We start from the raw sequence: 25,965 nt of genomic DNA on the forward strand, positions 1-25,965 counted from the left end.
CCGGCATGACAAACTTTGGCGAAACGATATCATAAAACGTGATAAATTGCGAAGCCCGTTGCGATTCGATGGCCGGATTAACGATCGATCAGATATGCCAACTGACGTTTTTAAGCCGGAGGAAAAAACTATAACAGGTTCACTGCAAAATATACACTTTTGGGGACACCGATGGGATGCCGGATAGCGGTTAACCTGAGGAATGTATATTTTTATTTTACGCTAAGTGGTTTTGCTTTATTTCGCCGCGCCTCACGGTCCCTTCCCATTCTGATCGTCAAAATCATGTCCTACGATCATTCAATGCCAATTAAAATAATCTAAAACTGTATTCTTGAAATTCATAAAAATGCTCCGAAATATTGTAACCTTAGTATAATCGACTAGGTGATGAATTACAATACATGATTTTGCCTGCTTGATTACTTTTAAACCAAAGGGAGAGAGTTTTTCAAACCGATTTGACAAGCTAACAACAGGTTTGAACAGAAGCTTAGTTTAATATCCAAAAGATGGCGCTACAGCACGGTCGATCAGTTCATGATCATTGAACGTCTTCTGTGGTTTGCGTCTTGGATCATACGATGAATTTTAAATTTAAATTTTCAAAACGTGGTCTAGGAGACGAATGTGGGATTAAGTTATTCAAAACATGGAATAGAATTCGATGAATACCTCTATTTTAAGTGTTGTATGGGTGCATCTGTACGTGTGATGTAGTTGTAAGCATAGAACTTTTCGCAACTAGTGTTTAACTTAAAGCACTCCATCGGACTCGTGCTAGCTCCATCAAACTATGAAAAAACAAATACAAATGGTACAAGGTTTCATGTAAATCATGGAGCACGGTTTTGTGAAATGTGGTTTCTTATGCTCTTCTTCTGCTCTCGCATATTTGAAAAAGAATAAACGACGCGATATGCAAGGGACACTTACGTCCCCTTCTCGGGGCCTATGAACTGTTCGTGCTATCAGCACAACCATTCAGATGTACGCCGGAAGTGTGTGGATGAAGCAAACACAGCGCAGGCTAACGGCTTATGATACATTCGGATGCAGATTACATCGGATGTCGGAAGTGCGTTAAGTTATACGTCCAACTCTGTTATTCCCACTGTTTTTCCTTTCGCAACTGCAAACTTTATGCATGGTCTTGATATGTTTCCTTTTTGCTCTCTATCGGTTGATGCATCTTTTATGCACACATGGTGCACAACTGCAAGTGCACTGTGCAAAAGAAGACACTGCACCGAGTTGGGATCTGCCAAAAGCCTTGAAAAGAAGAAACGAATAAACAGGACAAGGATAGCCGATATGATAAGGAAAAGAGTGTAAAAAAAGCACTGCAAAGAAAAAGAAGGGAGATATTTTTTGATTTCTTCAACTAAACGCACGTATTGCTTACTTGTTGAAAAGAGACACAAGAAGTATGAAACAATCCGTTGGTTCCTTTGCATTTTCTCTAACTGCAATTTGATTTCTGGACACGTGTCTCTTTCACGCACTATTGCTTTTCCCTTTTGGCCTTCAAACGTTTCTTATCTTTTCTCTTGCTTTCTTCTCTTTCGCACTTACATCATCCGTTGTGGATACCTACCATGTTGTTTCAGCATATGCGTGTAACTACCACGACCGCCATCTCCGCCCAGCACACACCGCGCACACATACATGCACATGTGTGTTTTTCTTCGCCGTCATCTTCATTGTTGGCGTCTTTGTCGTGGTCTCGCTAGAGGCTCCCCAGCGTTGACGATGTAATGCTCCTCATTCTCTCTCTCATTCCGCGATCGGCTGAGGTCGAGTAAAATACGCGCAATACAGTTCTTCGTTCCCCGTACCAAAGCGGTTTGTGTCCGTACAGGATAGATTTTTCCCGACTTATTATTCGTAACCGCGTCCTTCCAACAAGGACGAAAAGAAACGCTTTTTCAATATTCAGTGTTTGTGCCTCGGTAAAAAGTTTGAAAAGAAGTGAGGAAAATCTGGTGGTGAGTTTTCACGCATGCAGAGTGGCTGTTGCTGTGCGTATTCCGCGCAACCGTTGGATTCAATCATTTTCCGTGGCTTTCGCCCGTTGCCTGGCATCCAGGGAAAGGATCAAAGGACAGGAAAAGATTCGACCCGGCGTCGAATGCAGTCGTCAAATCGGGAAAACTTGTCATACGCCCGACATCATCCATTATTAGCGCGGGGCGGAAACTGCTCAACGTATTCTCGCGCGCGGTTACACCACACGAAAATAGCAAAACACACGTTTACGCTACGCACGTACGCAGTAGGCCCCCGCCGCCTTGCAAACGGTTGGGGTGGAGCGACGTTGGAAGGTGTTTGCATACACAAACACGCACACTAGGGACGGAACCTGTTTGCATGTGTGTAGAGAGACTTGGTTGTGCGTTTATACGTGCACCGGGAGTGCAATTCGTCAGTCGCGGCAGGAAATCTCCGCCATTCGCGTCGTAGTCGGTTGGATCTCGCGTTGGAACGCGTGGCAAACCTTCCCGTGGTTGGTTTAACAACATTTCCACCAGTGTACTAGGTGTTCAAATGTGTACTGTGCAATCTGCAATCTGCAAAAACCAATCTGAATCACTAGCTTTCGTTGCTCTTGCTCTTTCAATCAGTCGTTCCTTCACTTGCACACCTTCGAGTGACGTATTAGATTTTTTGTTTGCATAAAACGCGCCAAAACGAAACGACAGGGACAGCAGGTAGTGCTGTTAACGACGCTTATAAACGTAGTAGGCTGGTGGACGTTGCAGTGTGTGAAGGAAGGGCTCGTTTCGCATCCTTATTTAAAGAAGATGGACCCAAACGGGCTGCTGAGTATGAGCCTTGAGTTAAATGTCGCCAGGAAGTGTCGTATCTGTGGGATGGACATTCACGATCTCACGTGCGCCTTCCCAATCTTCGGTAGCGATCGTCTGGACACTAAGATTCAGCGATATCTGCAGCTGAATGTAAGTAAACTCTGCTCTGCAGGACTTCTGTAGAGTAATGGAATACATCAAATGGCCGACCGTGACAGAAATTAGTTTGCTTTATCATCGTCTGCTCTGTGAGCATTATTCAGCAAGAGCTAAACTTTATCGATACACTTATAACACTGTAGGGAGTAGTATGGCCTTGGTAGTACACTAGTCGGAGGACCGTAACAGCCCTTCACTGTTTGGCAGAAGGAGATAAAAAATGTTGAATAGAGGGAGCGAGCGAATCATGACCTATGGTATGGAGTAAATGGGAGAAAGATAGCTGCATAAGAAGCGTTTGAAGGAGAAGGAATCAATCTACCATCCAGCTGTTTAGCTAAACTCTGCCAGTGTATCTGTGAGGAATGGGAAAAGAGCGCTATATGGCGTTTTGATGTGAAGGTTTTATTATTGTTATTTGTTGGAAAGACAGTTTGCAAAGACAGTCTGATTAAACCTCGCGGGAGAGTACATGTAGGATGCATTTGACAACTTGCTTCGTAAAACAAACAAGTCACATTTTCCTTGTGTTTAGTAAAAATAGCACACTATCTTAGCAAATGGTAAAACAAATTGCAGTGGTATTTGTGTCCCCGTCCTTATCACAAGGGTTAGTGGCAAACCCGAGCAGTGACTGTCGTCACACAATTAAAGTCGCCCTTTAATGCGCTGGTACTGGTCTCTTGAAAAACACAAAAATAAACTGACCACAAACGCACTACCGGTGGAGTGGTGTGGGAAACGAATGTGTTTGGGGATCAAACAGGTAGCACGAGCGAGATGGGTCCATGGACGAGTAGAGGGAAGGAGATAAACAGGGAAATGTTAGAGCGAGAGAAAGCAATCAAAACAAAGACCGTGCATTCCACGCGACGAATAACGAGCCCCAATGTGATTGCATCTTGCGGCTATATGTAGTTGCAATACGGTCGATCCTGCACTCGGTGCACCCGATGCAATAAGCAATGGTGCTTTCCAATGTGTGGCCAGAACGTGCAGGTGCATCTCAGCCAGAGAAACAAAGCGTGAAAGCGGAAATCAGCTCACTCGACAAACCTAAGTTTGTTAGCACTATCCCGAAAGAGAAACAGATTTTTCATCAATAAGGTGACCTATACAAATTCCCGCCATTTGCATTTCAATCTCCCCAGAATGTGAAAGTAGACTAGAGAAAGTATGTTACCGTGATGAAAGGGATAGAATGAGAGTTACGGTCGCTTTCGTTTCATTCGTCGCCGCATACAAGCAAGTGAAACACACGTTGACCATCATATCTGCAGAAACAAACCCAAGAGCTATACATTTCCAACGTAAATGAGCAAGCATTGAAGGGCACGAAACACACGGGATGATGTGAAGGTCCTAATTTTGTTGAAGCAGTGCGAGAAAAATAGTAGAAAAAAATGAAGCGTTTTTGTTTCGCACTGAACACGAAGATTATACGATTCACCACGTGTGCGAGTGGAGCACACTGAAGCAAGACAGAGCACCGTACGATCGTGTGTGTAAATGAAAACAAGACGCAAATTATGCAAGCAACACAACACAGTTGGGGATATACACCTCATAGCGTCCAAAAGAGAGAAAAAATAAAAAAGAGAAAGCATTGTAGCTCCAACACTGGAAAAAACGCGAGCAAAGCCCACGTGGAGCTTGCTATCACGCTCACATCGCTGCTCAATAAATCGCTCTTTCACATACGCCAATTCGCTCTTCGTTTCTCGCACTCTCTCGTATACGCTCGGTTTGAATTTGTTGGTACACGTTATCCTTTTCCTCTAACGGCATACACCCGAGCAAGAAGGACAACAAACAAACCCCGCACTTGGTATCCTTACAGTATGCATCTCGTCGGGAAACGTCCTTATGATTGATTGATATCGAGTAATTCTATCACGACTGAAACCTCCAGAGGGAAAACAAAACAGAACCAACAGGTGCATCAAATAGCTGTTTTGCTGCAGTAAATCGAGCTTAGTACATCTGAAAATATACAGTCAACCCTCTTTCAAATAGTTTAATCCATTTCAGTGTTTATTGTACTAAAACAGATAGCAAACATTTTCATGGCATATCAATTTTTCCATTATAAGAAAATTTTGTTAAAAGGGATCTTTACGAGCAGGTCAATTATTTACTCGGCGAGTCCTATACGATTCTTTTTAGTTAACTTTATTTATAATTCTTTCAATTTCAATTTTCTTTCGTTTTCAATGAAATGCTGTTATTTCCACTATTTTTTTTTTTGCATATCACCAAATCTACCCAATTTCTGAATGGTCTTCAAACATTTTCGTGAAATGTGATTTTTGGATCGTGATTAAAAACGAAGTTAAATACAGAAAAGGAAACCATGAAAATTTAACTTGGAACACGGATTATGGATTTTCTATTTCAACAGTGTCTTTTCATAATGAAATTCTGCTATTCACCACAGTGAAGAAGTACTATGTAGAACGATAGGATGCTGCACCTTTGGAAACTTTCGGAAAAAGGAACCCATCTGTCAAAGTAGTTTATTGCATTACATTTTCTTGTTTGAACGTTATTCATACATGAGGGTGAAGCAAACAGATGGACGAAATATCTTAGACCCAACTGATAACCGTGTTTGTTGAATACTCTGATAACACAGAAATATAATTTTTTTTTATGTCACGTTAAATGCAACTAATTATAAAAAATATGCCGTATAAGCAAATAATGGGGATGAATGATAAAATAGAAAACTGTTTTAAATAAAGGCTTAAGTTTACATGGATTGGGTAACGAAAATGTAGCTAGATGCTCGGATGGGGCGGGTTCGTCGAAAAGTTGTGTCTGTTTAAATCGTATATACTCAAAACTATCAAACTGAAAAATTGACATTACACATAACGCCAATTTCAAATGTAGTGTTAGCAGAGCATTGTGCCTTCAGGGTCGGAATATTTAAGTACACAATTCGGTAGCGATGTTTAAAAAAGGATGGTCATGACCGTTTTATGTAGATGATGTTAAAGAATAAAACTGTGACACCTATACCTATATGATACCAATACAATTTGTTTCTCTATAAGGGACTATAGTTCAGAAACGATTGTTGTACAGTAATTAGCAGATAGCAGATAAGACCATGGAATTTACGAGATGCAGAAAAATCTTGTGCCGTAGTATTTTTATATCTAATAATAATTTATGAATTATTTAAAAATAATTCCCAGATTGTGTAAATCATGCACACTAAATTTTTTACTAATATTATTATTAATTCATATAATATAACAGATTACACGAGACGATCTCCTGCCAAAGTGCGTGTGTGGATCCTGCTACCTTAAGCTGGAAAGTATCGACCAATTTGCGGTAATGGCAAATCGCACCGATGACGCGTTCCGGGCCTGGATCAGTCGCCTTCGAGGTCTCAACAGTCCCGAGGAGGCTGGCAGAAATGTCAACGTGGCGCTTCCTCTCTTCCGGCCACAGCACCAACAGCCAAATACTCCCTCTCAAGATGATAAAGGAAGCATAACTCTACAAACTCAACCAATTAACGTAAACCGACTGAAGCCTGGACCGAAAGGAATCATCGCACAATCCGGAACACCAGCTTCGACGTCGAGCGTCGTAAGCTACAGTGATCTCAAGCTTGGCCTGTTGATCAAAGATCAAGAGTTGCTGAAGCTGATCCTGAAGGCTCTCAAGTGGGCAGAAAATGATCGCCGAGCATCGTTCGACGTTCTGATACAGCGTCTGAAGAACTCCAGCTTTCGTGAGGTGCTCTCCAACCACAACCTGCTGAACGATAGCGATCTGACACAATTGCTAAAGTCCTACATTGGGCAGGGCGTGATGAGCAGTTTCCTTCCGATGCCGGCTACGAGTGGAAATCAGTATGTGCTGAACAACAATGTGCCACCACCGTTGGTTCCACTCCAGTCGGCGATCGTGCAACCTATGAATGAGGATTCTGTCGAATTGCAACGAATCAAACTGCCTTCGTCAACTACGAAACCTAGCGGAACTGCAGGTGTACCTGATTTGCAGATTGATGAAGCAAGTGTTACGCGGATGGAGGTTGGCGTTGACCCAGATCTTTATTTTCCGTATGAGGATGAGGACAGCAGCAGCACGACCAAGTATGAGAGCACCAAGCTCGAGGATCGCCAGGAAAACACTGTTACCATTAAACTCATGTCGACAAATGTTGCTGGAGATTTGGTCGAGAACAAGCGTGTAAGTACCCCTCAAACCCCAATTTCCCACGAGTCAAATATGTGATGGTATGAATGTATCCAATTTGTTTCAGATGATTCCTGCAATCCTAAACGTTCGCGGAAGCAACCGATTTCAGTGCAGCGCTTGTCCAGAATGTTTTCCTACAAATCCGGACCTCCAGCAGCACATCGTGACCAGCCATCTGTCTAAGGGGAACCGAACAGTTCCAACCGAGCAAGGAAAACCAGCCATAAAAATTCGAGTCCGGAAGAATAAGCCCACCGTCATAATGGTTCCAAAGCCTATGATAGCTCCACCACCTCCGGTTGTTATTATGACATCGACAGAATCCTCCCGAATCGTACCTGTCACTGTGCCACCACCAGCAGTCCTGCACCAATCAGCCCAATCAATTTCCATAGCACCACTGAAAATACCTGCTTCCACTACCATTACTATGGTTCCCGGGCCAATCAAGACGGAACCAGAGCCCACAAGTGTAGCCCAAACAAAACCTGCTTCTGCTAATTCTTCTCTTTCACAGAAAACACCTGTTAAAGAATCCCCGCCAAAGGTAGGACTGGTTCGCAAATCCAAACGAAAGCTTCCGATCAAGCTGGAGCTCAGTCCTCACTCGGAGCCAGAAAAGAAAAAGCTAAAGGCAAAGGACAAAGAACCCACACCAACGGTCGTAAAATCCCCCCGGAGGGCGCTAACATCCTTCTGTGCGCTCTGCCGGAAGAGGTTGGCACCGAGTGAGAACATTCGGGAACACATGCAACAGGAACACTCTCGCTATCAGTGCGAAAAATGTGAACGTTCGTTCAAGAGTGCGATCAATTTAGCTCGACATCAGCACTGCCATGAAGAAATAGGTACCAGCACAACCGGGGGAGCAAAACCTGTTTCTCCAAAGGCTTCGAAAGCACCTCAAACTGATCTCGATACGCATAAATGCAGTTTTTGTGGAAGGATCTTTAAAAAAAGCAATTACCTGAAGGTACAGAGTAGAAACTATAACGCTGGAATGGAATTTAAGTTTTTAACCTGTTGTACTTTGTTTTCTCGTTACAGCTTCATTTAAATCATCATGTCAGGGGTGTTGGTCGAGCGCAGGTGCAGGAATCTCCTAGTCGAGGATTGCGCACACGAGTTTCGCTCAATCTTTCCATGGATGGAAAAGCTAATGTCTCGCGCGGTAAAGCCAAAAAATCGGAAGTGTCGATTCGCAAAAGTGCAATCATTAGAAAAACACGAAACTTTTCGTAATCATCGATCGGTGTTGATCCTGGGAATCACTCCCAGAATTGTTAGGGCATAATTTATGTTTTAGGGCCATGTGTGTACAAAACAGATAACTGTAGCATGCAATTCGCGATGATCTCTACAAGAGATGCTTCTTTTTTAAAATACCGTTATTATAAAGAAATGTCAATAAAATACCTTACACACCTGCCGTACCCAATTTTTGACTTTTAATTTTGATTGACCCTAATCATTTGAAAACAGGTAATTATAATTTTTTAAAGTTGCATCAACAGTATCCCCCTCTAGCGGACTACAGAATAACTACCAATCGTCCTTTGCCAATACACAAACCGCTGGCCTAACGTCAATTTTGTCCTTCAAACTACCTTCACGCTTGTGGCCAACTGCAATGATAGACCTGTAAGAAGAATATCCGATTTTTAACAAAAACTACATGAAACTAGTTTATTTATGAATTGGAGCAAATTAAAATTATCTAACAACACCGATTCTTAAACTAAACAAACAAACAAGCTCAGCAAACGTATTAAAACTCTTTTACATAAATCGGCCTACGAGCATTAACCATTCCTCATGCTCTACGACCACATGTGGCAGTCGGCCCATCCATTTATGTGCGATAAACATGCGCACCAATACCATCACCGGCCCGGTTGATACGACAGACTTCACGCAAATTGCATCGTCTATTCAGTTGTTCGTGCGACTTCAAACGGTTCGGTTCAGTTTTTCCTTGCCGAGGCAACATACCTACCGTCGAGTCTCTGCAGATCCGAGATCGTTTCACTAGGTGCAACCTTCGAACGAAATCGCGAAAGGAAGCAAACTTTGAAACGAGTTTGAAGCGTCTCGTACGATTCGGAGCAACGTTCGCGTTACCAAATAATCCCATCTAACGACTGTCGCCTCTATTTTGTGCTAGAGTGTTTCTTTTTTGTGTCGTGTTTAGTTAAGTTTTGTTACCGTAAAGTGATCCAAAAAGTGTGATTAGTGTGATAAGCGTCAAAGTGGATTGTTTTGTAACAAACGATCGTCGAATTCGTCTCTAGCATTCAAGTGCTTCGCATTGTTTTTTTCGTTCTTCTTTCCTGACAACATCGAACACACATACCACTAACTTGCTTCCCCTCCCTTGGTACTTCCACTCCGCATGCTGCTGATCCAAGAAGGCGCGTAAAACATTGTCGCAACGAAAGATCAGCTAATCGACGACCTTCGGGAAGCTGAAGTGATTTTACCACAACCCCTCTGTTCGGCCTCGCAAGGGCAAAGATTTCGGTAGTGTTTTTACGTGACGGTGCAATAAAGATTGTGGCAGGATTTTGGTCCTAAGTAGCCGAGAAGCGTTCGGTGATCAAACAATCGGAACACGGTGTAATCAGACCGCGGTCAAGCAGGCGCACGCCAAAGATACGAGATAGCGAAACCCCGTCGTTGCCAGGGAGAGCGCAGGCAGAGATGGCCACGATGAACCGAGAGCTGTCGACGGACAGCGCATTTGCCGCTGGTCGCAACAGTTGGAATCGCAACTATCACAACAGCGTCGTGCAGCCACTCCTGACAGGTACGCTGGGCGAGACGACGATTATGTTTAAAGCACCCTGTCCTAACAGTTATGAAATGAAGAGCACTTCGGCACCTGTAGTAGCCGACGATAAAGAAAAGAGCGCGTCTACAGCTACCACCGTGAGGCGGATCTGTCAAACCACAGCGGATAAGCACGCACACAGTCCCAAAAATCTCGGATGTGGTAGTAGACAAATCTGTCAAATTTCACCTTGGACAGAGATAGTTGTGTGTGCGGACTTGCTGTGCTGTAACGCCCGGAAAGTTTACTTTCGATTTCTTCTGCCATTCATGAAAACACCGGTTGAAGGCGGCGTAATCATGTAGTAAAAGCTTTGGTGTACTACGGGCATGTGCCTTGTGAACATATTTCAGTTATTCGGAACCCTTTTTCCTTCCATTCATTCTCCGCAAAGCAAATGCGAGGGTTCGACGGATTGAAATATTCGTTGACACAACGGCAACCTTGAAAAGATGAATGTTGTTTGTAAACAAATTGTATGCACTTCCTGCCGTTCATGTGACGCAAGTGCATCACTGCACATACCGGGATGGAAAATGATGAAGCAGTAAAAGGGCAGAAATGTAATAAACTTAACGTGCATTTTTTATCACTCAATCTTATCGCGTTTATTATCTTCCTTACCTGGTGATAAATCCTTCGTGTAGACTAAACAAAAGGCAATTAGTATCCTATTTTTATATCACGATATCAGCCACTTCAAACAAGTTTTTTCATGGAACACGGGTCCGGGAATTGTTTTGTTCTCAGAATCTGCCTTGCAGTCGTCCATAATGGTACCGCGATGACCGTGCCAACTATTGATAACAGCGTGCCTCACTATCTGTGAAGTATTTATTTACTCCGTAGAGCTGGGCAGGACAATTTCAAACAAATCACTCCGCGTAATGTACCAATCTACCATAGAATGTTTCAAAACAACGATGAGTTACAGAAGAAGTAGAATTCATTCTTGCTCATCCCTGTTAGGTTTTGTGTTCAATGGTGAAACCATGAACTCGTCGATTATATCTTGTTTCAAAAAGAGGAGTCATGTTAATAATTATTTCCACAATTTTATATAATGTTATAATATGTAATTTATGATTATCGTCATAATAATAATATTTCATATATGTTTATCGTAACTTACCGAAATTTATTAATTTTAACCTGTGTTGAATATGGCCTAATTGGAAAATAGCATTTCAGCTCTAAAACAAACTGACCCATAAGAATCTTTTACAGATGAAATTGTATTTATTTATTTTTTTTTAAATTTACTTTACTTATATTTAACTCAATCACAAAATTTCATTATACACTTCCTCTTTGTTCAAAGTACGATAGCTTTTTATTCAGCCCGAGGATTGCTCAGTAATTTTTTGAAGGATTAAATATTTAGTTTTTAAAACGAATGAATAGATTTAATGTTCTAGAATTGGGACAGACTTTCAAATCATTATAGACCTTCGAAATAAGTATCTAAACGGATTCTATACTATTTATTATTTTTTCCAGATTTATATCAAATAACGATGGCCTACGCATACTGGAAGTCGGGCAAAATCGACGATAACGCCGTGTTTGACCTGTTCTTCCGCACGAACCCATTCCAGGGAGAGTTTACCATTTTTGCCGGGCTGGAGGAATGTTTGAAGTTCCTCGACAGCTTTCATTACTCCGAAACAGGTACGGATGTTTACGCGAAAACGACGCTGTCGATCATCGCTCAACTATTTCTTGTACCTTTCCACCAGACATCGAGTATCTTAAGCATGCCCTACCGCAAGGCATCGAGGATGAATTTTTCGAGTATTTGAGCCAGCTAACGGCGAAAGATGTCACACTGTATGCAATTGAAGAGGGATCCGTTGCATTTCCAAGGTAAAGTCTGCACCACGCACTGACGGATGCGTTTGTTGATCCATTTTGCCTTCGTTCTGATTTGTCTGTATTTACTTTCTAAATCCTCTTCCAGAGTTCCCCTCATCAAAGTGGTCGGCCCACTCATCATAGTGCAGTTACTCGAAACGACCCTTTTGACTCTGGTGAATTACGCAAGGTAAGAATCACCGTTTGCCCCCACGTGCCAAGAGGCGAAACCTTCCTGCGCGGTACATCGTGGCACATCGTTCATGCTCAGTCATAATTCGTTCAAGAAAACTTTTCCACGCACGCTCTAAACACCTTCTATATCTTCCCGGTTTCATTACAGTTTGATGGCCACCAACGCCGCCCGATATCGCATGGTTGCTGGGAAGCATATTCACCTGCTCGAGTTTGGCCTACGGCGTGCCCAGGGACCGGACGGGGGTCTTTCGGCTTCCAAATACTCCTACATCGGTGAGCGAACAAATGAACGAAGGCGCGATACGGTGGTGGTAGGCAAAGATTGATCGTTGATTGTCGGTAGAATGTTTTTCGTGCCAAGAAGAACCTCCGACGCTGTCGGATGTACTGGGCCACGGAATGGTATACTGTTTTGAGTCCTTTGCACGGAAGTTCTGGCCACGTTGCCTCACGCGAGACCTGCCTCTTCGCATCACGTGAAAATATAAAAAAATGCACGTGCTGCGACATTGAAAAGCAGTCGTGGAAAGGAAGAGGCAATTGTGAAAAAGCGAAACATTTGGAACTAAAAGGGAAAGTTTTGGCACTATGCCCTGCCGTTCAAACAGACCGGTGTCAAGAAACAGAAACGCGCAGACTGTTTGGCAGGTCCTTTTTCCCCGATCCGGGTTTGGGTGGTTTGGGTGAAGTAAGAATGCGGGGGTTGGCGCTCCGTGTCGTCCGTCCTGAATCGTGCTGCATTTGCGCGCGTAACCTTGACGCTGTGTCAAAACCGGAAAACGGGTACTTTGTTGTTATTTTCGTTTGATGTGCCTCCCTCCACACCAACGGCCAAATCATAGGGTACGACCACCGAAAGCCGTCCTCTGTAAAAGGAGAGGGTAGTGGTACATAGTTTTTCATCGGAGTTGAGTTCGAAATTGACGTGGTGGGGTGGAAGATTTAGAGTGTTGTGCCGCTGCGCCGCTTCACCTTGACAGTGTAATCGAAGGGAATGGGTGGCATATTGTGCCCCTGATCGGAGTCACCCCGATCTTCAACTAAACAAACCATTGAGCTTTTGCGTGCTGCTGTTTGCTGGCGCGGATGGTGCCCTCAGGCAATAGGAAGGCGACCCTGCACCATTTTGTGAGGTACAAGCGCTCCCCTCCTTGTCTTACTTGCCTCTCGGCACAATAAGGTGCATTATTTAAATGCAACACAGCCCGCCTCTCGATGGATGGAGCGTTGTGTTTTCAGTCAATGTCAACGGTAAACGATCGCAACCTTGATTGGTTTGAAGTACAATTTCCAATGTCAGCCTATCCCCGATGCACCCGACGCAAATGCAACCAATACGATGAACCCTTTTTCATTGGTCCTCATCGGTACTATGAATGCACGTGTATATTTGAGGACTTTTTTCCTTATATAGTGGATTTTTGACACTTTTTAAATATAGGTTGTTTGTTCGACAACAATACGCTTGATCGAATCTCTTATGCAACGTTCGGGCTCGATGCTCCTGCGGGTATCAAATGTTGTAGTCATTAACAAAATATCCACGGTGTCAGTTAAAAATATTTAGACCGGATCTAAATTTTTCACGACCCCGAAATGACACTCCTCGAAATATCAATTTTTCAAACGTGGACAGTTTTGATGGTTCAGGTTGTTATTTTGGAGTTCTGTTTATTTAATACTAGAATACATTGCTTTAGAATCTTGCCCGAATGCTTTTTTGAGTGGTCAATCTTTTTTCGAGAAGCAAAGCCGTTTTTGAGATTAAACGATGATTGCGTAGCGGTCAAAATTACCGCTATTTGGATTTCAGTAGATAAATTTATAGATACTATAATCAATCATAAATCCCGCTTTGCTGTCCTATATTTTATAAAGCCACTCTAGATTTAATTCATCATATTATCATCGTAAAAGCGTTACTTGTAATGGAAAATTAGGTTACCTGACCAGCGTTTTCTTTATTCCGTCTTTATTCGATACGCATCTTTGATATAAAATATCCAATAAACACATCAATTTCAAATTCGACATTCACGATTATGGTGTTGAGAGCTTGGTATGGCATAAAGAGTTGTTTTTTAGCCATCTTCACATCTTTACATAGATCCTTATCTAACAAAAATTTGATGATGTTATTATACAAATGCTATGCGAACGAAGCTAAATTATTTTTTGGTTTCCGTTCAAGCTATCCGTGAGACATGTGTGAATCTCCACCCGAATCCATGGTATTTTCGATATCGAACACGTACATATCGATCAGTTTGGCTACTATAAGCATTCCCAACGCGAACGCCAGTACGCAGATGAAAAAGTTCCTTATACCTTTCGCAAACTGTTCTCGAGCTCGCTCGCGAAGCCTTAGTTTTTCCTTCTCCATCTTGTAGATCTGCGTAATCTCGTCGTGGTTAAGCCTGGCTGCCGCGTTGCAGTCGCAGCTATGAGCCTCGGCGCCCAACTGGTGCGTCAAGTTGAAGGCAAAATGCTGCTTCAGCTTGGCGATCAAATCCACTGGAGGCACGAAGTGATCGTAGACCTCGGCTCGCACCAGAAACAGCAGCCCGATCAGCGCACGGTTCTTTAGCTGTTGGCATCCAGCGAACACGACGTACTGATAGCAGTCGCTAGCCACAACCTGCACCTCGGCAAAGGGGCGATACTTCTTGTAGATAAACCTGTGCCGATACACTTGCCGGTAACGTCGGCGGCCGTAGTTGGTCGTGTACAGTGTCAGTTTGAACATGTCCCCATAGGTCGGACAATTATACCGGAGCCGGATCAATCCACGGGTCGTTTCACTGAACAGTCGCAGACACCGAGGTGATTGCGTTAAACCGAGTGGTATGTGGAAAATGGACATGTAGTCCGGATGGGGATTGCTATGCGCATAGATGTACCACGTGGCGATGCTGAAAAAGTCACGATTGACGCTAATTGCGGGAAAGTGCGGGTGCACCGGGCTGCAGCTTTCATTTTCCACCTGGTAAGCCTGCATGGGTCTGATAAGAGTCGCAAACAGTGCAGTGACGATTGCAGCTAGGTGCATTGCGGCTATGGAAAATTAGAGCAGAAAATGGCATTCGAATCGTTCCATTTGTTATGAGTTGTAGGAAGCATACCTTGCAATAGTTGCTTGATGGAAGTTCACTTCACATAATACTGCGAATTGAAATGTGTACATCTTTCCATTACTTTAATAAGCATAATAGAGTTCTTTTGTTTCTTATCGAATGCACACTCAAGTCTTCTCTAGCCAGGAGCTCGCTGTGCTGGTAAGACTATTTTTAAAATGATATCGATATCCACCGATCCGACCTCCAAAATGATCCTTCCATCATGTCGTGTAATACTGTTGACTTACAAATTAAAATATCATTAGGACTCCCCGAAATTTCCTCCTGTTGGCCTTTGTTGGAACATGCGCTAAGGAAAGTTTTATTTGCGGCGGGCTGTATCGAATTTCACAATACATATATCAGCGTCAGAGCTAAGCCCTTTGCCCTGGCAAAGACTGTGCAGTGTTAGGCAGTTCTCGGAAAACTCCACCGAGACAACAGCCTTTTTTTGGAAGCAAAGAAAACTCATAGACTCCATAAAGCTTGCAATAAGATGACATGTTACTCGTGTTTGTCCAGATCATTTGGATTGTCCCTTACTCCGCTGGTGGTGGGTGGTCGTAAAGCGTGTGTCGTTTGAGTAATGCTTATAGTTTACCTGCTCCACGTAAACTGTGCTTGCCAATTGTGCATATTCTGCAGACCGAACTACCAAACGACACATCGATACCCTAAAACTATGGTGCGCATCAATAACCCTTTCCCCAATCGGTTTGGCAGTGTTTTTTCGTTGTTAAGCATGAAAGAAAAGGTCCCACGGGGTGTGCAAATGTCGCGCGTTCCCCGTGAGATGTTTGAGGGCACGCGATTTTATCGATACACACCGGGCGGCAACATAAATAGCACCGATTGACGATGAATTGATGATGTTTCGCTTGTACCGATCATAAATTTGTGCGAACCGTTCGATCTGAAGAAAAGCTGGTTTCTTGTGGTGCTCAAAAAATCTCTCGGAACCATTCGAACGTCGAAACCTTAACGTTGTTGACTGCGAAGTATCATTTAATAGGGTTCAATGGTACATAATTTACGCCTAAAAAAGAATAGAAAATAAAACACTCCCAGGTGACACTCCGGTTGGCTCAAAGTAAACCGGAACGCTTATACTGGAGCTTCTGATGATCGTAGGGAAATATTTATTTCATAAGAAAATCAACAAATCCAACTACGATCAACCCGTTCGTGGGGAGAAATTTGGTTTGACAAACGTTACCTGCATTGTCGCTAATCTACTGACAGGCAGAGTTATGTACTCTGCAGAGTTTTTTTTTCTATGGACCGGCATTGTCATGATCACGTGACGATGCCCTAAATCGCATGTGGCTGCACAGCAGCTCATAGACTGCAATGGCGGGTTTAGTATTTTATTTACCCTCCATGTTACCGTTACTAATCAATTTGTAGCAATAAAACTGGGCCAAACCTTTAGCATCATTTTTTCTACGCTATGAAGAAAAAGAATATATTACCAACTATAAACCACGTCGGTTGCTCATCGTCGTGCTGACGGTAAAGCAAAAGATGCAGAAGAAGACAGAAAAATGAAACAAACGAATCGAAACGCAACCTAAAAATAAAAATAATAAAATGCTGCATGAAAGGGAAACAAATGAGACCAACTATACAGCTTGTACCATCGGCCTGTTGGGACGAAGCGACGCGAAAGTTTTAACAGTAAGTGGGAAAATAATTGCTGCATTTCCTTTGCAAGCGCTTGCGTCGTCTTCCGTTGACTTCCGTTTCTCTTTTCCGCCGGGGAGCTACGCGGCGGAAGTTCGTGTCCTCTTTGGCAGGGCCCACACACGACCCCAGAACGATTGCTGGTTACGCTGGAAGCGGCCAAAGATTGATCAATAACATCACCATATAAACTAAATTTCATTTTCCACCGATCCGCCACGGGGTGGGGGCCCTGAAAAGGTGTGCAAGTGTGTGGTCGACCAGGGAAAGATGTTTGTTAGCGTTAGCGTCGGTTGCCTACGAGCCATTTCTTTGCTTTTATGATTCATTACAGCTGCGTAATGATACTATAATCAAGCACGTGAGTCACTGTGTGCTCCGGATGAGTTGGATGTAAGCTTTCTTTCCTTCCAGAGGATAGTTTAACACGTTTTTTTTATTGAGTTTCGCCACAATATCTTAGTAAAATCGTTAATGTCCACTTCTTCTTCTTCTCTTCTTGTCCTCCACGTGAGGACGTAAAAGTATATTTTGTATTTAATATTATAAAATATCTTTTCTAAACATGAAAAATTAACCCATATGAACTTTCGATACCAGGATTCCATGTTCACTTTTGAGGGCATGTTTAGACAATGAAAACTTGACAGATTAGATCATATTCGAGATTTTTTCTCTCTATAACTTTTCGTAAGCAAACATGTGCTCTTCTTTTGCAGGTGGTTTCGACGGAACCTCGAACGTTTTGGCTGGCAAACTGTTCAACATTCCAGTGAAGGGTACGCACGCCCACGCCTACATCACATCCTTCACCGGCATCGATGAGCTGAAGACGCGCGTCCTGCAGCATAAAGAAGATGGTAATATGCAAGAAGGGTTTGTCAAAGGTAACTTTAAATACTTTTTCCTGTTATTTGTCCCTGCTACTATCTTAGGCACCACCCGCGATATTCTTGAACTTGCCATGGAGCACCGGTCGAGTCTGGCCAGCGTGCTGGACGTGTCCACCGACGAGAGCAGCGAGGGCGAGCTGGCAGCGATGGTTTCGTTCGCGATCGCCTTCCCGGACGGGTTTATGGCACTAGTCGACACGTACGATGTCAAGAGGTATTCCGCTTCTAGGCTCTACTCTCTCGGATGATGTCATTCTGTTTTTATTTTCTTTTGTCGTTTCCTTGAAATTGTTGGTTTTCCCTGTTTTGACTCTATTGCCACTTGCGTTCTATTACTGTTTTATTGTTCTACTGTCCCTGTACATTTACTTTTCTTTTACATTCACTATTTGATTTCGTTGTTTTTAGATTCACTACAGTTATCATAAATAATGATTATAGTTTACATGTGTTTGCTTTTGTTGTGACGCGCGAAAGATGCGCCCGTTTAGTTGTTGAAATGAATCGATATAGTTGTTCGAAGTAAATTAGCTCCTCCTGTAAGTAGAACGTACGAGTGCCAATCGTTTTGTCGAGGTCGAGATAGAACCAAGTAGTTAAACTTTGCATCAACCCAGGATGTAATACTCTTGTGATTTGTCTGACAGTGATTTCAATGGGATTTAGATTTTAGTAATTCCTCCTGACTCCTGACAAAGGCTACAATTTGAGGCGGCATAACGAACCATCCCGATCACAATCCTCGAAACGATCTATACATGATATCCAAAAAATCATCTATCATTGAATATACTGCTTTTCATACACGATTCTAACTTATCCCTGCTCGTGATGCCACCATCGGAACGCTAATTAATATTCCGTGTCGCATTAATTGATCAGTCGCTTGTGAACGTTGCTGATTTGGTGGACGGTTTCCTTCGATGTTGTTTTCGTGTCTTATTGTACATGTTTTGAAGCGTAGGACAACCCTTTGGATTTTTCTCATAAGGGCCAAAGTGAAAACCACCACCCACCCAATAGTCTAGCCTTTAGTGAGGTGCTTATAACCGACAACTCTCCATTACCGTTATTCTACTCCAGCGACAAGCTGGTCGGCACCCCTTCAAGCGAGCTGTGCGAGCCGCTTGACACGGTTGTTTGCGATCCTTTCTGCGTGGGTCGATTACACGAGACCAATGCCGATGGTGGTGGCGATGGAGATGATCTACATCCACTGTATATGGTGACCACACTGCCGGAAATACCAGAGGAAGAGTGCAACGGCTGTGGCACCGAAGAGGAGGAGGAACAACAGCAGGACGAGACAGAAGAACAAGCGGCCGAGGATGATCAGAAACAGGAGGACCCGGTCGACGAATTAAGTGATCAACCACCACCGTCCATAGTTGTGCAGGAAGAGCACAACGCTCAGGATGAAGGTATCGAAGAGGGCGAATGCACAACACTGGTCAAGGATAACAAGGATGAAAACGCAAACAGTGAGGACGTCGAAGATCAGAATGCAATTGCCGTCCCGGCCGAGGCAACTGAAGGGAGCGATGGCACCGAGGAACCACTGGCCGAACTCGAACCGATTGACGGCGATCTTCCCGAGGGCGTCGACGATGAACATACGCGGTGTGCAAACTGTGAAGCATTGAACACGATGATCCACCATCTCCGATCGGTTGGAAAGTCCTTCAGGTAATGAGGGTTTCGCAAGGAGCAGAAAGAAGGGATAGAGAGGAGAATAACAAAAAAAAAAAACAAATCAAAAGAAGCGAAAGGCAAGGAATCCAATACATCTCGCCGGCTCCAAAAAAGCAATGAAGCGCGCCCTAGCAGAGCAAGAACCACTGTCATGACTCACGTGCGACCGGGGATCATTGAAAACATACAAAATATGCCCGAAATCCTTTGGTCATGGCCTCCCGGAATCGTCATCCATTTTGTTTTTTGTTCTCAGCGTCATCCAAAACCCTCAAGCCCGCTTATGACATGTGTTGTCCATTTTAAAACCTTTGAATTACCTCTTAATTAACATTTGGAGTTATCAAAACTTTGTGGCGGTCTAAGCGAATCAGTGGCCCTACACCTAAGCATTGATCATTAACACCGAATCCACACTGAACGCATCAACAACACGAGCTGGACTCTAGTGCGTGTGTGAATGGAAATGCATGGAGCCTTTAACTGTCAGCTTTTGATAGCCTTGTTACGTGTTCTAGACTTGAAGTTTTTGGCCCAGTGGAGGACACATTGATTTTTCTTGTTTTTTAGTTTTGGTTTTGTGTTATGTGTTATAGAGATTTTGATAATGATCTGTTTTGTTTTTTTTAATTAATTCTTGTTTTTTCGCTGACAAAATCCACTAATAGTCGAGTTTCTGTGTTTTAACATACACCTGTTAACACGTTTTCACTAATTAAAATCACACATGCATGCCACTTTCCCGTATTTGATCACGTTTCGGTGAGAGAAGATAAAAGATACACCTAGTTTTCATGAGCTCGATACACGAATTAGCTCGAATCAACGCAACACAAAACAGATATCTCCCACTTTAACTCATCAAATGTACCAGGTCGTTCAGACAGTGGTAAACTAGCGAACTGAATGGTGCTTGATCGCGAATCATTCGGAAGCATTGGCGTACACTGGATTTACTAGCCTTTTTCAGGTTGCTCTTCTATGAATGTGGAAAAAAAACTTAAAGGACTTTCCAACGCGAGATTGAAAAGATCCGGCATATTAGTGTAGGAGAACCACACTGAAATTGGAAAACGTGATACACACACAAGCAGTTACGCAAGGAAAGCATTAGTGGCAGGGTAGTAAAGTTTGGAATTTTCGATTTTTCTCCTTAGGAAACAAACGTTTTCTCCCATAGATTCTAAATCTTCCACTGAATCCACTGTCAGACAAAGCAAAAGTTCGACAACCTTATTATTAATTTATATATTCCAAATCGGTACTATTGATAAAATTTATTCGAATCTTTATTGTCCTCTTCCACCATTCGGTGCAATTTGCCTATCGCCCTTCAATTCCTTTGCCTTGAAAAGTTTGTCTCGCAACAGTCTCACCTCTATCGTTATTTGTTTCGAAAAATCAACCCTAACTGATTGGTTACATCCTTATTTCCTTTCGTTCTGTATTCTTTACTTTACCGTTTTCCAACTCACAACCCGAATATGTATTCCTACAGTCCGAGAGAGCACTCTGCATGGCTTGTCCGAATTACCGTTGTTTGTTCCCGTGGTGGTCAGTAGAGTATATTTTAAAATCAAGCTTCAACTTCACGCTTGCTTTCCCATCGTTTCATTTATCTCTCGTAGCCTCCGTAAAAAGATTCGCAGACATCAGAATATGTAATTTATTTTCTTTTAATTATTTTTACTCGAAGAAACTTCATCTAGGAATATATAAGAAAGGCCAATTTATTGTTACAATAGTATACCACTTCAACGTTGTTCATGGCATATTTAGCGTAGATAAGTTTGCCTTTTCCTATGATTAAACAATTTCTTTTTCTTTTTATTACTTGCATAATTTTGAAAACACACATATGTTAATTCATTACCACATACGCACACAAATCGATGCTTGGTTTACCTTCAGTCGAACTTGTTGGCTTGTGCAGCAGCTAGCGGTCATCAGTAGAATTGTTTCTCAGTTAGACCTGATCAGCTCTAGTCATTGTCACCTGGCGAGTCAGCGCTTTCTCACGAGGTTAGCAACCCCCAAGATTGTGTTGTGCACAATATTAGTAGCCGTCCGAGCATTGTTCGGAAGTTTATCTGTTGCGACCATTAGTGATGTCCGCCAGCATCGCAGAGATGAAATACATATTGAGTAGAAATAGATTCCTTTCATTCCATATCTTATTTATTTATTGGCATTATCATCATTATCATCATCATCATCATCATCATCATCATCATCATCATCACCATCATTATCATTCCCATCAAATTCATTGTTGCTAAATTTTCCAAAATTTACTAATCAAATCCTAACCACACTTGTGCTAACGTTGCATATCCTTGTGGTACATATCATTCTGGTTCACCTGTTCGCTGGAAGCGCTTGTTGTTTCGTGTCAAACTTTGTATGTTTTTCCCTGCTCTGTTGTGCAGAAGAAAAACAAGGTTTGCTTACGTCGATCGGAATGCAAAACAATACAATATGCAAATAAACTAATGAACCACCATCTAACGAAAGACTTTCAACACCGACTTTGGTACACCACCCTGTCGTGGTTGTCCAACTCGGTCGGTATTTTTCTTCTCTGTTTGCTCTCTCGTTTTGCTTCCTCAGGAGTGGCCTGTTGAACTTCTGTGCAGTTGCGTTGGCCCTGAACGATCAAGGATACCGTGCGATCGGCATAAGGATCGATTCCGGTGATTTAGCCTACCTAAGCTGCCTGGCGCGGGAAACGTTTGAGCGGATTGCGGAGCGCTTCAAGCTGCCCTGGTTCAGCAAGCTGACGATTGTGGCCTCGAACGACATCAACGAGGACACCATACTGAGCCTGAACGAGCAGGGACACAAGATCGACTGTTTTGGCATTGGAACGCATCTCGGTATGGAGGAGATTGTGGTACACTTGGCGATGGGTTTGTGAACATAATAATAAGCCATCTCTTTTTCGTTCTAGTTACCTGCCAGCGACAACCCGCCCTTGGGTGCGTCTACAAGATGGTGGAGATCAACAACCAGCCACGGATCAAGCTGAGTCAGGACGTTGGCAAGGTCACGATGCCGGGCAGCAAGAATGTGTTCCGATTGTACGGGGCCGATGGACATGCGCTGATCGATTTGCTGCAGCGAGTCGACGAGAATCCGCCCGAGGTAGGTCAGAAGGTCCTGTGTCGCCATCCATTCCAGGAGTCAAAGCGTGCGTACGTCATTCCGACCAACGTCGAGCCATTGTATCGGGTGTACTGGACAGATGGGCGCGTGGCCCAAGTCCTACCCTCGCTGGAGGAAGTTCGCGAGCGAGTTCAGGCGTCTCTGAAAACACTGCGCCAGGATCACAAGCGTACGCTTAATCCAACCCCGTACAAGGTATCATTGCAACCACGGCCTTATCAAGTCGACGTGTAGAGGCTAACAGTGTTTTGTTTCTCTTCCTATGCTGTAGGTGGCCGTGAGCGATAATCTGTATAACTTTATTCACGAGCTTTGGCTGCAGAACGCTCCGATCGGTGAGCTCTCATGATAAGTCGGACGAGAAACGTGGTACTTTGGCAGCAGCAACTGGAGTGGATCTCCATCGATGTTAACCGAGGAATGTATGCTGATCGATGGCATTGGGGCGGTGTTGTTTGTTAGTTTTAACGTGTTTTATTTTACTATTTCTTTTACAATTTGGATACCAAAATGAGATATTCCTACCGTCAAACGGGTATGGAATTCTTCGACTGGTTTGGCTCCTGATGCAACCATGGCTATGCCACGGTTTGCAGTTTCGTTTAACGATATTGAGATGCTGCAGAACAAGAAAGCCTGAACGTGTGCGTTTTGTTCGTGTGCCGTAGGATTTTGGTAACCGGCACCACAGTGAGATGGTGCCTGGTGCGGGATAAACTCTAACTCTAAAATGTTCGGAAGGTTGTTCCGTGTCTGTATGTAGGTGTGTTTGGACCGTAGTCGTTGGACGACAGAGCTATTGCGTAGTGTAGTGTAGAAGGAGCTAAAGACAAATAAGGTCTAATGGTTGTTACCCTTCCCTCTTTCAGGGTTACATATTTTCGTGGTTACCAAACCATAGATTTGAATGAAAGCTTATTTTTGTCCACCCATAGCATAAATACATATATACAGGCATTCCTTTTTTTCGGTTCGACTCGTAGAAAGCGATCGAAAGATTGTTGCACAGCTAAATGTTTTAACGTATCTCTTAAAGCACAGAACTTGATAAATCTCTCCATGGCAGATGATAAATGCAAATGAATGGCATACACTTGGTAGAAATTTGCAAGAATTTTACAATGAAACTTGGTTTGGTGAGCACATAGGAACAATTCCCAAATAAGTAGATCTGTAAATTCCTCTAAGAAAGGAATAAGCGTAGCGTGTTCTCTTGTAATATCACAATGTAAGACATAAAAGCTAGGAACATTCTCTAGTTTTTCCATTAGCATCTGTCTTCTGAAATGAATAGTTTCGTAAGCTAGACCTGAATGTCTTGTGATAATTATAGATTTGTTATCGCTCCGATTATGATTGAACTTTCCATTGGAAACGTAAGTGAGGATGCTTTGTGAGATTGTATTGTCTCGTTTGTTGTTAGTATGGAGGTTAGGAGCAACCATAAATAATACATTTTAGAATATTTAAATTCTTCGGAAACTAAAGCAAAGCGGTAGATTACGTTACGTAGACATGCAACAAGGCATGGCAAAAAATCACCGCAGCTAGAGCAAAACGTCACCGTGCCTTACAGATACAGGAGCACACACGAGTAGGAATTTCAATGTACTTTGCACTATAAACAGATAATTTGCGTTTATTGTTCGACAGGAACTGCTAGTGCACATCTTAAGAGAAACTACAACCTGTGTGTCGTTTAAAAAGTGTCAAGCAACCAGTTGACCAGATATACCACTGAATCGGCAGCGTATCCAAGTTGTGATAATAGATAGTACTCAACATTTCCGCTTACATGCTCAGTTAAAAATAAGCTTTCATACCATGTCTCCCGTCACGCACAGTTAGTCTAATATTCTATAATGACCTATTTTAATGGGTACCTTTCCTCTCTCAAACCGCATCTGACTCAACTAATAATGAAACACTTTACTCCTTACTGCACTGCACGATGCATTCCCGTAGGGCGAATGAAAGGACACACGTGGTAGAGTCCATCCCTCAAATAACGTACAACAACTTTACTCAAATGCAACACTCCAAACTTGGTTGGAACATATTTTGGATAACACTTTTCCCCCACGGAAGTTGGGTTCTTATTTGATACACCCAGTAAGAACGCAGCTGTGAAGCAGAATGCAGTAATCGTAACAGCCACACAATAATAGAAGGATCTTTAGAGTGCAATGTTAAATGCGTGCAGCATACCAGTAAATAAAGAAAGTCAAATAAAATTGTTTATGACCAATGTGGAAAAACGTATAAGCTTACGAAGTTGTTTAAAATGTGTTGAGAATGTATCTAATATAATAAAAAAATGAATAAATAGGTCATAACTAAACCATGCTTCAAATTTTAGTCATACCACCATGCGTATTTAACTGCCCGATCTACAGTGTTTATTCTTCTGTTTAAGTATTTGATGCTCAAAAACTTTAAATTTAAACTGACATTTGAGAAAACTCAATCGTCGATTGTGTCGACATTGCAACGCAGTATTAATTTCTTCAAAACTGGAAACGATGGATAAGTCTTTACTTCCACAAAGCTGTTGGTCTGCAAAAGACCTTTCGTTTGAGGGGTCTGTCGTAAAAATCGGTTCACAGAATCAAAAGTTAAAGGCAAATTGGCTGTTTCGGCCATTTTTCCATACAAAATCATTTCGCAAAAACTAAGTAGCCTGGAAAACCTAACTATTGTTGAAATTGTGTGTCTTGAGCAGACCTTTCATTTGAGGGGTCAATCGTGAAAATCGGTTCAAAGAATCAAAAGTTATTAACAATTAGGCAATTTTTTGCCTAAATGGCTATTCGAAGTATTGTGTACCTTGTTCCGGTCGAACCGGTAGATTTCCGAAGCTTTTCGAAAAAAAAACTTTCTCAAAAACTAGAAAATATAGAACGATCTATTGTTACACAAAGTTGCGTGTCTTGAGTAGACCTTTCATTTAATGGGTCACATGTACAAATCGGTTCAGCAGTTGTAAAGTTATTAACCAATTTATTATTTCAGCATAAAATACCAACCAAGGTTTCTGCACCTACTTCTCAGAATTTCATAAACTAAGAGCTACGGAAGAGTCTTTGTTGCACAGAGTTATCAGTCTTTAAAAGAACTTTCATTTGAGGGGTCTGTCGCTAAAATTGGCCAAGCCACTAAAAAGTTATTGAGAAATTAGTTGCTTTAGCCATTATTTACAGTTGTGACCAAGGTTTTTGAAGCTTGTTGATGCCAGTTTGGCGCGAGTTTCGTTCGTAGTGGTGGGTAAACCAAATCTCCAAATCCGAATCCCAATCGAAGAAACAGTCGGAACAGTTTAAGTAGCGTACAGTCGGTATCC

General features: G+C 42.7%; 1 protein-coding gene across 2 annotated transcripts; it reads left to right on the forward strand.

Annotated features, from left to right (window-relative positions):
• Positions 1-6,664: 6,664 nt before the first annotated feature.
• Positions 6,665-23,876, forward strand: LOC131281622 (nicotinate phosphoribosyltransferase). 2 transcript variants are annotated; one of them, XM_058310964.1, is made up of 11 exons: positions 6,665-7,181; positions 9,930-10,000; positions 11,525-11,695; positions 11,764-11,890; positions 11,985-12,068; positions 12,222-12,349; positions 17,595-17,735; positions 17,811-17,982; positions 22,071-22,336; positions 22,411-22,820; positions 22,897-23,876. In XM_058310964.1, exons 1-11 carry the CDS (start codon positions 6,802-6,804, stop codon positions 22,972-22,974), a joined length of 2,028 nt encoding a protein of 675 aa, XP_058166947.1. In that variant the 5' UTR covers positions 6,665-6,801; the 3' UTR covers positions 22,975-23,876. The 2 variants fall into 2 exon arrangements, with proteins under 2 accessions (XP_058166947.1, XP_058166948.1); XM_058310965.1 differs by lacking the exon at positions 6,665-7,181 and having other exon boundaries at positions 9,202-10,000; positions 17,811-17,967.
• The last annotated feature ends 2,089 nt before the right edge of the window (positions 23,877-25,965 follow it).

Source organism: Anopheles ziemanni, chromosome 2, assembly GCF_943734765.1.
Source record: "Anopheles ziemanni chromosome 2, idAnoZiCoDA_A2_x.2, whole genome shotgun sequence".
Taxonomy (NCBI): Eukaryota; Metazoa; Arthropoda; class Insecta; order Diptera; family Culicidae; genus Anopheles; species Anopheles ziemanni.

What these genes read in the sequence shown, in the direction of transcription:
- LOC131281622 (XM_058310964.1), top strand. Translation starts at nt 6,802, where the DNA reads ATGAGCAGTTTCCTTCCGATGCCGGCTACGAGTGGAAATCAGTATGTG. An exon ending in CTTTCATTACTCCGAAACAG is followed by an intron (nt 11,696 to 11,763) that starts GTACGGATGTTT and finishes CCTTTCCACCAG; the next exon opens with ACATCGAGTATCTTAAGCAT. An exon ending in TTAATCCAACCCCGTACAAG is followed by an intron (nt 22,821 to 22,896) that starts GTATCATTGCAA and finishes CCTATGCTGTAG; the next exon opens with GTGGCCGTGAGCGATAATCT.